A 17,572-nucleotide genomic window follows, 5' to 3' on the forward strand; every position below is an offset into this window, starting at 1 on the left:
ATTGTTATTTTAACACAAAAGATAGTTATTTCCTTGAAGCCATAAGATGGTTGCTGTCTACTTTTTACTGCTGCAAGATTGTGGTAATGTGTTATCCTGAATTACAGTCTCTCTGCATTTTGTCGTCATAGTGCGCTGAGATTAATTTTTAATCAATTTAAGACACTCAAAACGTTGTTTTGCAATCCAGAATTGGCTGACCATTTTTGCCCATACATTGAGCAGGTTATTGGTATATTATCATTTATTCATATAATGTTCTACTCCATTGATTTTGAATCAAACTTCTTCTGAATCATTATTTAGTCACCCCAAACATGGCTGGGAATTGTCCCGAGGTCTGCTAAAGAATATCCAGTGGTCTCATACCTACAAATGTCAAAATGACATCACCAATTGCATACACTCGAAGCCCTCTTAGCAGTAACTCCACCAACTCCCAACATGTATTGCACATATATTGCAGAAATGTAAATATAGCGTACTACTGGTTACACATACTGGTTTGCATAAACGTTAAAACATCATGCCACTGGGCTGGGATTGTCCCGCTATTGCTTTGGAAAGTCTACCAGTCCTTATAATTTTTTAGAGTTTATAAGTTTATCATCTTTGGAGAATGAATGTGTTAAGGAATTGACAAATATTTTGAATAATAATATTCCTAAGTGCTCTGAGGAGGGATTCTGCTCTACTCTAAGAGCTCTAAGAAGAGGGCGCACGCCGCTTTCGGTTGTACATGGAAGTGATCCAGATCATGAGGGCTAGACCGGATCCAGGTGGGGGAAAAAAGCCTGGCAGGATCATTAAGAGGGGAGCTCTCCACTGGAGAGCGCACAGACACATGTACACACTGACAGAGCGAGCAGAGCGGAGCGGAGGAGCTCGCATCCACACCGCTGCCACACGAACCGTCCACTTTGTGTTCTTGCGCGTTTTGCTGCGCTTTTTTTCGTTTTTTAAGAACATTTTATACTTCACTTTGGTGTCAAGTCCGATGATGGTTTCTCTCTTAAAGTTTGTGTAATTGTTTCACTCCAGTTGGGAATACCCTTTGGGATTTAAGGTGGACGCTTCACGACGCGCAGGTACAGTAACGTTTAAAGAAATAACGGCTGAATTCAAATCACTCTGTGGATGTTCGTCCACAGTGTCCGGGCACAAATGCATATATTCTGATGACTTCCGCTCATCACTGCTTGCAGAAATCATCCAAAAACAGTTCGCCCAGGATTATTTCTTTTCGACACACAGCGGCGACTCGGGGCGCTTCGAGAAGAAGAACTCCGAAGGTCTGGGCTGTCTTTTGTTGTTGTTGTTGTTGTTGTTGTTGCTGTTTTTACTCGACCCGTCCCAGAAATGGTGGGGCACCTACATTTACAAGCGATGGATGATAGCCTGAAAGGAAAGAACCGGGAAGGGCTACTCGACAGTCCGGATTCGGGGTTACCCCCCAGTCCCAGCCCGCCCTTCTGCTCGCTTTCTCCGGGTCTGATCGAGTCGCGCTCAGGCAGCTGCACGACGCCCGTCGAAAGCCATCATGGATATTATAGAAAGGAGAGCAGAGAAGGCAAACTGGTGAGGAACATTTCTCTGAATTTACTGCATGATTTGAACAATATTGTAATCTGTAAGGCTATTCTGTGTCCAGAATAATTTGTCAGGCAGTCGCCTCCCCGACATGCCGGTTTAATGGATTAAAACAGACCCATGGTGATGACGCTGCTGTGAGCATTTTAGTGTTTAGCCAGAAACAGATTTCACTTCAGACCCACACATCTGGAAGCTCTCTCTCTCTCTCTCTCTCTCTCCCTCCCCTCACGCATTGTCTACAACAATCAGTAACTCACAAGGGCTAAAAGTAGTTACAGTCCTTGTAAAAACAATTAGTTAATAGGGAAAAAAGGCCTATATAAAATCTTATATAATGCCTCTAAACATTATGTGCCAATAGGCTTATATTATTGTTAAAATAGCATCAGGAACAAGTTTATATGTTAGATTTTAAGACATTAATAAGCACATTAACAGGAAATGTGTTAACCTTTTATGGAAGCTGAAGACCATTGATAAGTGTGATGAGTTTCTCGTATCTGTTTATGACAGCATTACGTGTCAATTATGTCATACATTCTCACTAACATACCTATTATGTCATTGTCACTAAGGTTGTAATGTTGCTTTGTTAAGATTAATATACACTTACTAATGATTTATTAACCTTTAGCCCTTTGCAGCTGGAATGAGCACTATCTGACATTTTTTTGACCATATGTAAATGGTAAAGCTTTACCATTTACATATGGTCAAAAAAAAAATTGTCCAAAAGCTTCCTTTAACACAGTTAAACAAAATCTGTGTCTTTACTCTTTTCCACATACTCGATAATATTAGTAAACATAACTTATAACACATCTTATAAATCCTTTTAATCTATTAACTAACACTTATTACAAGGAAGTGTTATATAATTATCAAATCTTAAAGGTGAGTTATTTCCAGTAAACATTTAAAGAGGCTACTCAACCAGTCAGTGCACCCTAAGGCATTATTATGGCTTAAAAAATAATTCCTAATATTGCTTTGTCCTCAGTTAAATAACATGTTACTTTATGCAGAATATAGTTCATGGAAATTAATGATAATTGCCAAAACCGGTTTTATGGCAGATCCTTCAGTGACATTACAGGGCTGATTTGATTGAAAATCATTTCCAGTTTGCTCTGGGTTTGCAGACATGTCTGCGCAGGTTCAGGTGGCTTTCACAGTGTGAGAAGGAGGCCTCAGAAATGCAGTGTTTGCAAGGCGCAGATTAGCTCAGTTGGTAGAGGGGGATCCTATGTACAGAGGCTTTGTCCTGGCTGCAGTGAGTCTTGGCCTGTGGCCCCTGGCTGCATGTCAGGCTGCTGCTTGCTCTGTCTGTGGGCCCGTGTGAGTGGAAAGAATAAAACTTCTCGATCTGGAGCTTTTAGACGTCTGTGAGCTTGACAAGTGGAGGCATATATGTGCTCCGTTTTTTTTCTCTTTCCAAATCTATTTTTGTGTTGTTTTTGTGTGGCACCAAAGAACAATCCTCAAGTTCTATTTCGGGTTGCAGGGGGTTGTTAGAGTGGGAGCAGCCCACTGCATATGTGTTTGATGACCTCTCACTTCTAAATTAAACATGGATAAACACTTAGACAGTCTGTTTTCAAACCTGGGTCAAATTTATACAGATGTGGGATGATCCATTTTATACTTCATGTTAGACGTAAGGTTGAGAAGCATTAAAAAGTGTGCTCATGTAATCCGTAACAGCTTGTGTCCTATTGAAGGGTACCGTTCAAGTGTCAGTGGAATCAACATGAGGACACACAGGAGACAGATCTCATGACTTCTTCTAAATCTGCCTCGCTGATGCTCTCACATTAACGCAAACCTAAGATATAAGGTCAGAGGCTTCCAGTTGGAAAAGGTGTGTTTAAGTAGGTGTTTGTCTCTGCAGCTTCACATTGTGCATTGTACATTGTGTGGGTCACTCAGCTGCAGACTATTTTATTTACCTTGGCAGAAATTAGCTTCCAGGGGGGATTCATGCTCTGTGTGCACACTGGGGGATCCACTGCCTGGAGCTGACCTGTCCTCCATTCACCAGTGTTTGCTTCGCACAAGTTGCCAGAGCGCAATACCTGGAATGCTCTCCATGCCGAAGCAGCAGAGGAAAGTCAAATCAAGTGGGTTTTTTTAGGTCAAGGAGCAGCAGACGAATGCCTGCAGATTTTCAGTTCTGTGTGGTGAAATTGGCAGCTGCACCATTTAGACAGTGTGTGTATGTGTATGTTTGCGCGTGTGTGGTGATGATCGTGGTCTGTAGGTAAGACAAGCTCCACACGGTGCTCTGCTGTGCCCTTGGCCTGTTTTTGCTCGTCTCCTGTAGTGGCATGTGCGCTTCACTGCAGCCAAACCGCAGCATGTGACAGCAGCCCCCTGTGTAATGTGAGAGTAGCTGGAGTTGTGGTCGGGGTGTCATTTGATTCAGACCGGTCACTGTTTAGACACACAGTTATAACTTTGTTTCAGTGTGTGACAGTGTTTCTGATTGGTGCAGCTAAGAGGTCAAAGGTCAGGACTAAAACAAACACGGTTCATATGGTTAGATGTGGATCATGAGGTAAACCTAATGCATCTGGTGTTGTAGCTACACTGCTGAGAACTGAAAAAACTGTGTAAACAAATCCTTTGAAAATCAATATTCTTATGAGCCCACAGTAATGTGTTTGTCCAGACACTGCAGGTGAATAGAGTAAAAAATAACTAACAGATATCACCGTGAAACTTCCCCCATCGATTATTTACATCAAGACAAATATTTTTCATATTGCAAGTTTTCAGAAATTTGGAAGATTGGAAATGAGGCATTATTTAGTTAAAGATTCATTAATTAGCATCCATTTCCAGACCCTTGTTTCACTTCACATGGCTTTGACTGATATGAGGACAAACCCCTCAGTGAAAACCTTCAGGATATAGATAATATGAATAAAACTGGAACATTTGGTGTACTAAATGCTGTTGAAGTGGAGATTTATGGCTCAGAGTCTGAGATAAAAACTCATCTTGAGAAAATTGCCCTTAAAGATTTGTGAACTTCTTGTAAAACTTTTAGACAAAAAAATGTTGGATGGAGTAAGTATTTTAATTACAGATAACTCAACGAAACAAATTGCTTTCTGATGAGCAAAGAGGTATTATCTAATTAAATATGCACTGATTTGCATGAGTGTCATGAACAGAATATAAACTAAAATAAACATTTAAATGTGTATTTTGGGTATTTTCTCTCCACCAGTCTGAGAGACAAGGTATGGAGACAAAATAGCCCAAAATGACCAGAACATGAAAAAAATTGGGTTTTTACCTGCATTGTCTCCTCTGAACAGGGTTTTTTGGATCATTCATAAAACTTCAACAAATAGTGAGTTTGTGAAAAAGTAAACAGAATTTTACAAAATTATTCTGCAAATGTTTTCACTAAAAAGTGTTTGAACTATTGATCAGACAAGAAAAAAGGAATCGGTAATAAATGCTGATCAAAGAAGAACATTAATTTTCCATTGATTATCAATCATGACAGTAAACTAAGAGTTTCAATTAATCATGGAAATAATTAGCAGATTAATTGATAAAGACAAGAATAATTACCTGCAACACCGTTTTTACAGACCAAAACAATTAACCAATTGATCAAGTAGTTAATCTGCAAAGGAATCAATCACCAAAATAATGTTTGAAGCCCAAGAACCTGTGATAATGGCCTTCAGTTAAGTTTATTTTTATTTCTGTTTCATGTCAATATGTGTCCCCTCCCAGATGAGATTACAAGAGGCCATCACCTTGTAAAAAATATTTCATAAAATTAATAAATAACGGCGAAGTATAACTTGATCATTGCATGGAAAAACATAATTTAAAATCTTGTTTTTAAGGAAGTCTGTGAAACAGCAGGTGATCTAGTGACCAGGTGAGGATGAACCCTAGGAAGAGAGAGGTGCTCCAATGTGCGAAGAAAAGACAATTCACATACAAATCAATACATACAGTGAAGGGACTGTATTTATATATCGCATTTATAGTCCTTTCAACCACGTTAAGACTGTATTCACCCATTCAGACCCTGGTGGCCTAGGCTACCATGTAAGGTCACCTGCTCATCAGGGGTAATGACCTCTCAAACACACACTCAGCCACAAGGAGCAGTTTGGGGCTCAGTGTCTCGTCATGAAATATATAAGTCGTTCAGATGAGACCTCTTCGGAGGCACAAAGAAAATCTTCAACATCACCTTTTATCTTTTCCTGAGAGCCAGGCCATCAGCTGCCCCTGAGACTCATATCTGTGATTTTTGCAGTAAATACTGTAGCACCAACCTCTTTAGGGCTATTTTTAATACACAGTGCAGACAGGCTATGCGAGGGTCACACGTGTCCAAGCCAGCTAAAGCTGCAGTGAGAGAGAGATTCACCACCAACACTTGTCTAATTATTACTCTGGTAGGAGTTATTTCGCCATTGACAAGGCATGTTCTCATCAGGGAACTTGTTTTCCTGCAGAGGGTGGGGACTGATGTGTTTTCACAACACGCTGGCATCTTTTACTGGAATTCCTTGAATGGACACGTTGGCAGGAGGGTTAAGAACACTACTGCATGGATATTTTCAGATGGTGACTCTTGTGTTTCCTCTGCACAGCTGCCCTACCTGCTGCTGAACTCCACAGGAACTGACCCAAAGACTCGCATGCATCCTGTGTTCTTCGGAGAAAGCATCGAGGTCAACCCCACACCAGAGCAGGAAATCAAGTAAGAGAGCTCTGACACCTAAAGAGACTATGGAGCCAAGTTCCTGCAATATTCTCTTGTCAATGCTGCCACCTTGTGTTAACTTTATGATGTGTTTCTTCTCCTTTCTAGGTGCAACTCGGAGGTCAAGTACGACTCTGACAAGCACTACCAGGACCAGGTTTACTGCAACCCCGTCCCCACAGCCACCTCCTTCAGCGAGACAGTGGTGGCGGTGCAAAACTGCACCTGGAGGAGCTACAAGTCTCAGGTGTACCTGGAGCCGCGGCAAAAGCCCATCAGCTACCGGAGCACCACCATCATCTACCCGAAACGCGCCAAGAACACTTACCGCACCACGCTCAACTACAACGCCACGGGCTCCCGCCGCTGGTTCGTCTCCACAGTGCAGCTGGAGTCGAGCGAGGATACGAGTCCCCGCATCATCTACACAGAGGATCTGTAGGGCTGCAGGCTGCTCATCTTATTATGTTATGGAGGACGAGGAGCTCAGGAAGGCCCCTGATGAAAGAGAAATACCTGGAGCCCATCAGAAAAATGTGTTCATCTTTACTAGCCATGGAGGAAACTCTGGGAATCCTTCAGTGTATTTAGACTTTCTACTGATGCAGTCTTTAAAAAGGGAGTCGGTCCTCTGGCAGTTTAAAGCTGCTCCTCAATGGTTAATGTCTTATTTAAAACACAAGTTGACAAATTGGTGGCCTTTGCTCTCCTTCAGGTTGGATTGTAACCTCGGTGAAGGTGACAGTCAGATTGTCTGTGTACATAGAGAAAAGTCAAGGCGGTGCGTGTCGTGGATTCTCCGCCAATGCAAAGCTTTCTGACATGGCTTTATTGCACTTGTGATCTTAATGTCACAGTCCTCTCTGTGGACGTGGGGGGGGGGGATTTCAGTGCTGCATGTGAAAAATTGGACCAAATATCGTTTGAACAGTTTATCTCTAACAGAACATGCTTTTAACAGTTTTAATTAACACACATTCAACCAGCGGCTTGTTTACTTCAATAAGAACCAGAGTGTCTCTAGAATAAAGTCTGAAGTCTAATCAAAAGAAGGATGGCAGTACAGAAACAATAGATCGCCTGAGAATGTTTGAAAAAAAGAAGATATTTGAATACTTTGTGAGTTGAGGGTGCTTTGGTAAAGAGGTTCTTGTTTGGTTTCTAGGAGGTGCTGAAGAGCTGCAGCAATTATTAAGTTCGGAGAAAAAAAAACATCCTGATTTATTATTTGTAATGTACAACCCAATCAGCGGAATACATCTTGGCAGTGTATGTTTCTGCAGACCACTGATATGTTGCAACTTTACATTTCAATATGTTGAAACTTTGGTGGTTAGGCTGAGGAACAAACAACACTTAGTTAGGGTTAGGAGAAGATCATGTCTTGGATTGAAATACCTGCTTTGGTTGTCACAAACACAAACGGCAGTGTCTCCAAGTGAATGAAAAGAATGAAAACAGCTTGATCTGATGAACTGATTGAAATGTCTCTACTACACTTCTGTGGCATGGAATGACTGTATTCTTTTCATTCACGTGATTTTAGTTAGAAACACTTAGTTCTGTCGTGACCAACACAGCTGGAAAGTCTCCTCAAAACTATCCTGTGGTTTCACATTTACAAATGACAGGCCATGTCAGGTTCTCAACATGTAATTTGAACCTGATATAACACATTTTTTAGAAATGTCAGTGAGGTAGTTTCAACAAGAAGTACAAATGTGAATGTATCAGTGTCTTGCAAAAAACATTAAATGCAAACACTTTATGTTAGGCCCGGCTGGGCAGGAGTTTAACACTTACAAACCCAGTTAATTTGCTTTATCAGGATTGTGTGGGTGTAGGACCTCAACATCTATAGCTAGAAAATGAACTTGTATGTTTTTATGGCCTTCAAGAATGGAGGCAATCGTGCTTTTGAACCAGTCTGTTTTTAACCTGCTCTGGTCTCAGATAGTGGAGCATGACAAACAGGAAAGTGTCAAAAAAAGAAAAAAATTAAGACAATCGGGGAAGTGTTTGGACAATGTTTTACTAACTTCTCTGTCAAAACTGCACAAATTGTACTAATTAGTTACCCATTAGTACAAAAAACGAATCTACTTTTCCAATAGAGCCGAAACCAAACAGAAAAAACAAGAACTTGCAACGATTTACCTTTCACTTTTTGAACCAGTGTTCAAAATATAGTTCTCCAGGATTGAGCGGCACCAGCTATTTGTAAATCAATCAAATTATCAAATCAAATTAGAATATGAATAGCAGTTTATGCTTTTTTATGTTTTGTGAGGTAGAAACACTCTTTAAATCTGTAGGATCCCAAACTAATTATTATTTTTCATAATCTGAAGATGGTGGGACAAATGACATTTGCAGACTTGCAGGAAGTCAGTTAGTTAAGGGAGCTAAATACTGATAGGCAAGTGAAGAAAAAAGATTATCCCTGCAAAACATTTTTTAGGGATCAGGGCTCTTTCAGGGCTTCTGTACATCAGCCTACAATTTTACAAGTTAACAATAAAATTCTATTTATTACAGCAGGTGTCTGCATTTTACCTGTGGTCCACCATTAAGTTTTGGCCCTCCAAAGGAAACAGTTTGGGAGCCTCTTTCTAGTAAAGACTAGTGTCTGAATCAGTGGTAGCATTCCAAATGGAAGCATAACTTCCAAAAATGTGAGTTTTATTTTGAAAGTAACACTTTTAACTTAAGTACTTTGGTTGCTAATACTTTTGATTAACAGTGTTTGAATTGAGAAATATGTGATTTTCAGTGTTGGTTTTAAAGCAACATGTGATGCTAACGTAGCTAACGTTATGTGGTCATTAAGTCTGACATTACTATCATAATGCTCTTTCATTTGATTTAACTTTAGTGAAATTTAACTTTAAAATCTGCCCAAGTGGAGAGTAAAATGTTTTTAACCAGATTACATACTAACACTCTAACGCTTCACTCTAAACGAGTCATATGTGAGCAAGCTTACATTAGCTTTGTCAGCTTGTTTTGATCAGCTTGTTTTGGTCAGCTAGTTTATCAAAAACATCTCTTTTTAAGAACTCGTTACTGTGCAACCCCCTTTCATTAAGTCATGTGTCAATGTCCACCTAAGGAACACACGTTCAAGCCATGAATAGCTGCTGCAACGCAGTGTTTCAGTTTGCTTCAACGATCAGCAAATTAAGCAGATTCTAATCCAAACATCGTTTTCCCTGTCGGAGATATAAAATTTAGTTTTCGTCTTTTCTTTTTTTTGTCAAGCAATTATATATTATTATACGTGGCAAATATTGAAACTTCAGACTTTACCTCACATTTTCTTCATTATCAGTTTTATTTTATTGCAAACGTGTATTTCAGACATTTCATTTATGATCTTTGGCTTGCAGTCGTGTTGCTTTTAGAGTTTGAAACACTCTCCAGGTTAAAGTGTGATGGTTGGACAGACATGGAAGGCACAAAGCTGAGGTGATGCATCAGTAGTACGTTAAGATGAGTACTGCTTTTTAATGAGAGGAGAACGTAGAAATAAGAGAAGGACAAGAGGAGAAAAGTCAGATCTGCTCTTTTGAAAGAAAAATGATAAATGAGATGAAGATATTGTTCTGAAGATGGAAGTTCTTTGGAAGATGATGAAGAATTCTGCTATGGTTGATGGTCTGTGAAGTGTCAGAGAATGATGAGAGTAAGTCAGTGGGTGTCAAGTTTATGGTTGCTTTATGTAAGATACTTCTGTGTTTTCTAACACTTGACTTTGTTACTGTAAAATTTCATTGTTGTATATGTGGCATCGAGGCACTTCATAATTCTTTATATTTTTGTACATCAGTCATCGTTCTTGTTCTGATCAAAGGAAATAATTTAAAAAGATGTGTATCCTAATTGAATAAAAAAGCTATACCCAAACCCTGAATATGTTGTGTTCAGTACAATGGTTGCTTAATTTCATCTTTGCCTGACTAATACAGGTTTAATTGTGTTGCTTTGAAAGAATAAGGAAATTGTCCAACACAGAGTGACGGGTCTCACGTTCTCGGCTCAGCTCAATATTCACACTTTTAACTTTATTGGCAATAATTCATGGAATGTAGGCATGCACTCATTGAAGGAAGCTGAGGGATTTATTATTTGTAATGTACAACCCAATCAGCGGAATACATCTTGGCAGTGTATGTTTCTGCAGACTACTGATATGTTGCAACTTTACATTTCGATATGTTGAAACTTTGGTGGTTAGGCTGAGGCACAAACAACACTTAGTTAGGGTTAGGAGAAGATCATGTCTTGGATTAAAATACCTGCTTTGGTTGTCACAAACACAAACGGCAGTGTCTCCAAGTGAATGAAAAGAATGAAAACAGTTTGATCTGATGAACTGATTGAAACGTCTCTACTACACTCCTGTGGCATGGCATGACTGTATTCTTTTCATTCATGTGATTTTAGTTAAGTTTTCGTTCTGTCTTAACCAACGCAGCTGGAAAGTCTCCTTAAAACTATCCTGTGGTTTCACATTTACAAATGACAGGCCATGTCAGGTTCTCAACATGTAATTTTTTAGAAATGTCAGTGAGGTAGTTTCAACAAGAAGTACAAATGTGAATGTATCAGTGTCTTGCAAAAAACATTAAATGCAAACATTTTATGGTAGGCCCGACTGGGCTGGAGTTTAACACTTACAAACCCAGTTGATTTGCTTTATCAGGATTTTGCGGGTGTAGGACCTCAACATCTATAGCTAGAAAATGAACTTGTATGTGTTCATGGCCTTAAAGAAAGGAGGCAATCTGTTTTTAACCTGCTCTGGTCTCAGATGGCCGAGCTTGAAAAACAGGAAAAAAAAATAAGACTGTTACGACCCGGCTCATGGGGAAAAGGGAAGCAACATAAACCAGAATGTTTTTGGTAAAATAACAAGTTATTTATTTGCAGAATTCAAAAAAGGAACAGGAGAAAGGGCATGTTGGATGCTGGTCAACTCAAAGAAATAAATATAACTTAAAGAGGTCTCTCCAAAATGAGAGATAACTACTAGCCACTTCCAAAAATAATTACTCAATGTCAACAATAATCAGAAAATACAAAATAAGCAGCACCCTCTAAACCTAGCGTCTCTAACATCAAGATACTACAGGTGTCAGGTTGGTATCAGTAAACCCCCACTAGAAACCTTGCCCAATTTCCTTACCGCAATTTCACAAGTTTGAGATAACACAAAGGAAACTCAAAGAGCACTACACACACACACACACACACACACACACACAAGGCCAGTTGGTCAAAAGGGCCAAAATCACAGCGAGGGCAACTATTTAAGCAGAGGGACGGTCTGGAAGGTGGTAGGTGGTTGGAGGAGATTGCCAGACGCCGCACCAATCAGATCACTGGCAGAACCAGGAAGTAGGCAGGTCTCGTGACAGCCAATCCTCAGCAAGGGATCCCACATCCTGCTTAGTCTGACATTAGGCGAGTTCAAGATCACGCAGTGCTGCGCAGCGCTGCGCAGCGCTGCATAAATCGTGATGCATGCTGGTTAAAATGTGTCCACGATGACCTGGATGGGAGTGGTTTCTGCTCCGCATCTGATGTCACATGACCTTAAGTTATCGCGGGAGCGAGGCTGCTGCAGAGCATTCGCGCAGTTGCTCTCCAGGTACTGCGCGACCCCAGACCCACCTTCATGACGTCAGGACTTTGCCCTAATTGGCTCTCATCTACGCTGACGTATATGACGTGTGTTTCGATGAATTTCCATATCCATAAGGCCTCTGCCTCTTTTCTACTCAAATATCAAATACTTTCAGATAAGTAGCAGCTATGTGGCCGCACCTATAGGATAGTCACCATGAATAAACCTATAAAATCCTTCATGTAACGCAACAACCCTGAAAGATGTCGTCTATAAACTGCTCAGTTCTGTCAGCTTGTGGTGATGATGGAGAAGTGGTTAACTGCTGTGTCCAGTGTTATCTGTACTATCCACTCTTATTAATTAACCCTTTCTGTTCCCGTCACATTAACAATACAAAGAATTATCCTGAGCTGTTCTGCGTGTGATGAGATGGCGCAGCGGGACAATGCATCTGATTCAGTCATTTGTTCTGATTATTGTATTTCATTCATTCAGTGAAATGTATTTAATTCATTGTGATGTTGCTATGAGAAAATGCATCATCTTATGTGTCTATAGTTATGCTTATTTGTTAAATGTAGTCAGCAAATTCCCCTCAGCTGTGATTTAATCATGATGCACCTAAGCACAGTTGTCATCATAATAATGAATAACTGTTGTAATTGTATTGTTATTGTGCAAGACTTACTATAATGTACCAAATAGACAAAGTTCAAATTTATTTAATGGTGACATTACAAGGAAAACAGAACATGATCATTTACAGTAAGACAACATTTAGGCTCTTCATTTACTCTTGATGCGCCACTGTGTGACCGTTTGAAGTGAAGTAATTACAAAGTATCCAAATTTGAAGTTGTTATTGTGACAAAGCTGTCACATTTTGTTGTCTCTAAATATGAACTGTGTATATATATATATATATATATATATATATATATGTAAATAAAAGTAATCAGATGAACACATCCTCTGCAAAAATACAGGCTTGATACGGGTCTTGATCCCCGGTCGTCTGCATGCAACACAGCAGCAGTTCCACTGCTCTATTCCCTCAGCCCAAATGTTTTGGTTGACTAATATTTTGAACATCTCAAATTGAATAATTTCTGAAGGAGATTAATATGAGAAAAAGGCCAGCAAAGTTCCCATAGCATCAGGTAAGAAAACTGATCGCAGTCGTTGTTGATTGTAATCAAACATTAATGGAATTTCAATTTCCTCCACTTCTTCGCCGACGAAGAAGGCAAACACCGCAAGCTCAGCCACGTCACGTCACGTCTACGGGAAGAGAGAGTGTCCGACTTCATAGCAGCGTGTGTATCCCCGCCCCTGCTGTCGCCAGCAGATCTCGCTGATGTGATCAGGCAGCAGGAGGTCAACTTGAACGCGCCCATAGATGCACAACACAGATACACATAGATACTGGAAGAGGCCGTAACAAAGACAACTAGGGAAGTGTTTGGGCAATGTTTTACTAACTTCTCTGTCAAAACTGGACAAATTGTACTAATTAGTTATTCATTGGAACAAAAAAATGAATCTACTTTTCCAAAAGAGCCAAAAACAAACAAAACATGAATAGTGTTTATGCTGTTTTATTTTTTTGTAAGGTAGAAACACTCTTTAAATCTGTAGCCCTGATAGGCAAGTGAAGAAAAAAGATTATCCCTGCAAAACATTTTTTTAAGGCTCAGGGCTCTTTCAGGTTAACAATAAAATTCCTGACACACTCACCTGTGACCACATCATGCCCATCCTTCATAACCTCTACTACGTGTCCACAACAAACTTCTTATATCATCACCTACATTATTTACATCTCGGATCTTCTGGTCCCCTATGTCCCATTACGTACACTGAGATCTGTGGATGGGGCCCTACTGGTGGTCCCTAGATCCCGGCTGGTGACTAAGGGTGATCGGGCCTTTGCCATTAGGGCCAGAGTCTCTGGAACTCACTTCCTCTTGAGATTAGATAGGCAACATCATTAGCCTCCTTTAAATCCCTACTGAAAACCTTCTTTTATCGTAAAGCCTTTTTAACTTCTTAATCCCTTTGTTGTTTTTTCTTTCCCAGCTCTTGCCACTTTCTATGTCTTGTCAAGGGCAGCTTTGTCTAAATTGCACTTTTCTTTACTTTGTTGTTTTTATTGTAATTTTTACCTGTCATCTACTGTGTTTTTATTTCTTGTCTGTAAAGCACTTTGTTACCTTGTTAAGAAAAGTGCTATACAAATAAAGTTTATTATTATTACCATTATTACAAAGCCCTCCACAACCTGGCTCCACCTCTACCTGTCGTCTTCTGCCACTTGCACACTCCCACCCGCACTCTCCGGTCTGCTGACGCACACCTCCATGTTCCATGAAAAAGTGAAAGATTTTATGACACATCACTGAATTATCCAGTTCAATTAGCATAATTCCCCATTAACTGTCAATCTGTATAATTTATGATGTAGTATATGGTATCCTTCTAATCCTCGACCATAGAAACATTGGGTTATACATCACCTTTTCTACACCATCATGTTTGGTTCAGAAGATATGAGACAAAATACATAATTCAGTTATGGCAGAAAGTAAAATGGCCGCCATGACTGACACATGGTGTTTTTGTGATGGCTCCATCTCTGAAAAAGTACCACCATGTTCTCTGTGCTACCTGTCTGTTTGAGCAGAGTGTAGAAAAGCCGTTTAAATCAGCCGGAGAAATGATGCCGATGAAACCTGCTGTGATTGTTAAAATACGTATGACTAAGGCCAAAGAGAAAACTTTTTATTTTTAATCATCTATCTATAAATACAAGGAATCTCTGTCTGTGTGTGTGTGTGTGTGTGTGTGTGTGTGTGTGTGTGTATGTGTCTGTTGGTCAAATATCTCTGCGGATCAGGATCACACTGACCCGAGACTTTCAACATGGCTGCTGCGTGGTTCAGTGGTGTGCATCTAAGCATTTGTTTGGACTGCAATGATACCGTGAATAAATTATTTCATAAATGCTTTACAAATTCCGCCGAGCATTGTCCACCAGAGCAACCACAGTCACGTGCGCACCAGAGCCAATCACTGCACACCGTGGCCACGTGCGCACCAGAGCCAATCACTGCAGAGCTCAAGCGACATACCTGAAGAAACAAGCGGATTTATACCTGCAGCGGCGCGAGCTGGACCGGGATTTTGCCGGCGGTTTGGTCCGTTCTGTTCTGTTCTGTTCTGTTCTGTGCATCTAAACTGACTGTTGTGGATTAATGAGATTAAACGAGTCCGGCCCGAGTCTGTTCGGGTCTGAGGAGATCCGGAGACGCGCGGACAACAAAGTGGAATCGGAATCTGTGGATGTTCATGTGTAGCTAGCCGCTAGCTACACGGCCAACCTCCCGAGGCGACGGACCGGACGCATCGGCATGTCCAAAACCGGACCTAGGGTAAATAATGTCCGCCACGCTTTTTCGCGAACATTGCCGTCACGTTTGCTTTGTGTCTGGTGCAGGAAGAAACGGTAAAAACGGGCTTTTGTCACGAAAGTGTCCAAGCAGCAAGTTTGGTTGTTGAGGAACAGGAAGTTGTGGGAGGGACCTAGGCGGATGATTGACAGGCAACGACGGTCGGTGTGTAGACAGCGATATTGAGAGTTGAGAGATGTGTGACATTTAGCGTGTTTGGAGTGTATAGTTAGTGTGTTATGTAGTGTTTGGTGTAGTGTGTTTAGTGTGTAGTGGAGTCGGTTTTTTGTTTAATGAGTCAGAATGAGGAGAAGCTGAATGTGAAGCAGGCAGTCCAGCTATTTATTCAGCTGGAAGGAGCACAGGCAGACCTGAGCATTGCCTGCATTTAAATGTTAATAGTTACATATAAAATAATGACACCAAGTAAATAGTTTTTAAGGTGAAATATAATGGCAAAATCAAAAATAGTCAAAAACAGCCAATTATACCCTGGAATATCGGATTTCACAACAAACCTAAATATCCCTGACGTCCCACCTTCAAACACAGCCTCATTTGGCCGTCCATGAAAAAGCTCCTTAACCTCCCACTTTTTTATAGAAATACACTTTTGTTACAGGCACTGCACTAGTGCTGACAATACACAGTGACATGTAACACTGGTATGGTCCTTCAAACATGTTGATACTTAAAATGTATGTATTTTTTATTTGGCACAAAACTTCCCTCAGGTAATTTGGAATTTTGAATATTTTTCAGAGGAAATGGAAATAAAAAAAAGATACAACTAATTTAACAACAACTGAAGACTGTGCATAGACTGATCAATGTCTCTGATGACATTTAAATCGGTCGGACTCAGATGTAACAGGATGTAAGTGTTTCTGTGACTTCCTGACTGAAGGCTGCTGGGAAACTATCCCAATTGTTCACAGCTTTGTACCTCGCCCATGCTCATCCGACATCCAGCCAAGGTGTAGGTGATCTGGAACAAGCCTGTGAACCTGACCAGCCTTCAGGTCAAAGGTTTTTAAGTAAGCAAATTGTACCTTAAGTATGAAAAGTAAAATTTCTCATTGTGCAGTAAAAAATATTCCATGTCAGTGTCTTTGGATTAATATTACTGCTACATTGATTTGTATGTGTCACTTGACTACTGCAGACATTTGAGGTTGAGCTCGTTTTACCAACTTTATCTGCTGTTGGCTGGTTTAATCTACAGCAATGCAACATGTTCTATAAGATCACCATATGTTAATATTGTGGCTATCCTGTGATAACAGCGTATCCATAGAATGTCAGGAAAAAGAGCCTTTTTTCAGCTTTGTGAGGAAATGTATAAAGCTGCATCATATGGAAATACTCAAGTGAAGTATGTCAAATGTGCACTCATGTACACTACTTCAGGAAATGTACTTGGTTACCACTGCATAAACACCTTACACTGGTTTGTGTGTTGTATTCTCACTTTAGTAACACAAGACAGAAGACAGAATCTCCTGATAGGGCCTGCTTGCTGTTGCCAACATTGGAGAAGTTGTGGAAGGAGGCCCTGAGCGGAATGTGAAGTTTTTTTTTTCTGTCGATCCAATTTCTAAATCTGATCTCTCCTTGTGTTGATGACTTGAGATCTGGTAGAAACAGTTTTGCCAAGATAATCTAATTTGTAATTTTTTTTCTCCATCTGTCAAAACACATGAGAATTGTTGTTCTTCCCCCCCCCAAAAAAAGTTGTCATGTTTGTACAGTATGGCTGGGTACTGTTCACATTTGAACCGATACTGGTAGCTGGAATTTGATACCGATACCCAACGGTACCTTTTTTTGGTACTTTTGGTAGGAATTTTAGTTCCAACCACTTAACTTATTCAATTATAAACAACATATCATAACTCATATTTCCAGTAACAATGCATATCAAATGTCAGTCAGTCTTTGAATTTTATTTCAGAAGCATCTTGCTTTACTGCATATGAGTGGAGTTTTCTCCGTGCACACTAAACACACTATACATCTATTGTGTGTCAGCAGGTTGTCACATGACTGTCATGTCTTTCTTTTGGTGAGAAACATGTTATAATTGCCGCTAATCTGCTGTCAGTGTCACAGGTGGAATGTTGTTGCGAAAAATGATATCTTTTTTAATTG

At 40.2% G+C, this 17,572-nt stretch overlaps 1 protein-coding gene across 1 annotated transcript; it reads left to right on the forward strand.

Annotated features, from left to right (window-relative positions):
• Positions 1-751: 751 nt before the first annotated feature.
• Positions 752-10,253, forward strand: rflna (refilin A). The gene is made up of 4 exons (XM_030418011.1): positions 752-1,088; positions 1,206-1,578; positions 6,228-6,337; positions 6,449-10,253. Exons 2-4 carry the CDS (start codon positions 1,360-1,362, stop codon positions 6,780-6,782), a joined length of 663 nt encoding a protein of 220 aa, XP_030273871.1. The 5' UTR covers positions 752-1,088; positions 1,206-1,359; the 3' UTR covers positions 6,783-10,253.
• Positions 10,254-17,572: the final 7,319 nt, after the last annotated feature.

This window comes from Sparus aurata, chromosome 5, assembly GCF_900880675.1.
Source record: "Sparus aurata chromosome 5, fSpaAur1.1, whole genome shotgun sequence".
NCBI classification, from domain to species: domain Eukaryota; kingdom Metazoa; phylum Chordata; class Actinopteri; order Spariformes; family Sparidae; genus Sparus; species Sparus aurata.

Coding starts and splice junctions, on each gene's coding strand:
- rflna (XM_030418011.1), top strand. CDS start 1,360: ATGGTGGGGCACCTACATTTACAAGCGATGGATGATAGCCTGAAAGGA. Junction 1,579..6,227: donor AGAGCAGAGAAGGCAAACTG/GTGAGGAACATT, acceptor TCCTCTGCACAG/CTGCCCTACCTGCTGCTGAA. Junction 6,338..6,448: donor ACACCAGAGCAGGAAATCAA/GTAAGAGAGCTC, acceptor TCTCCTTTCTAG/GTGCAACTCGGAGGTCAAGT.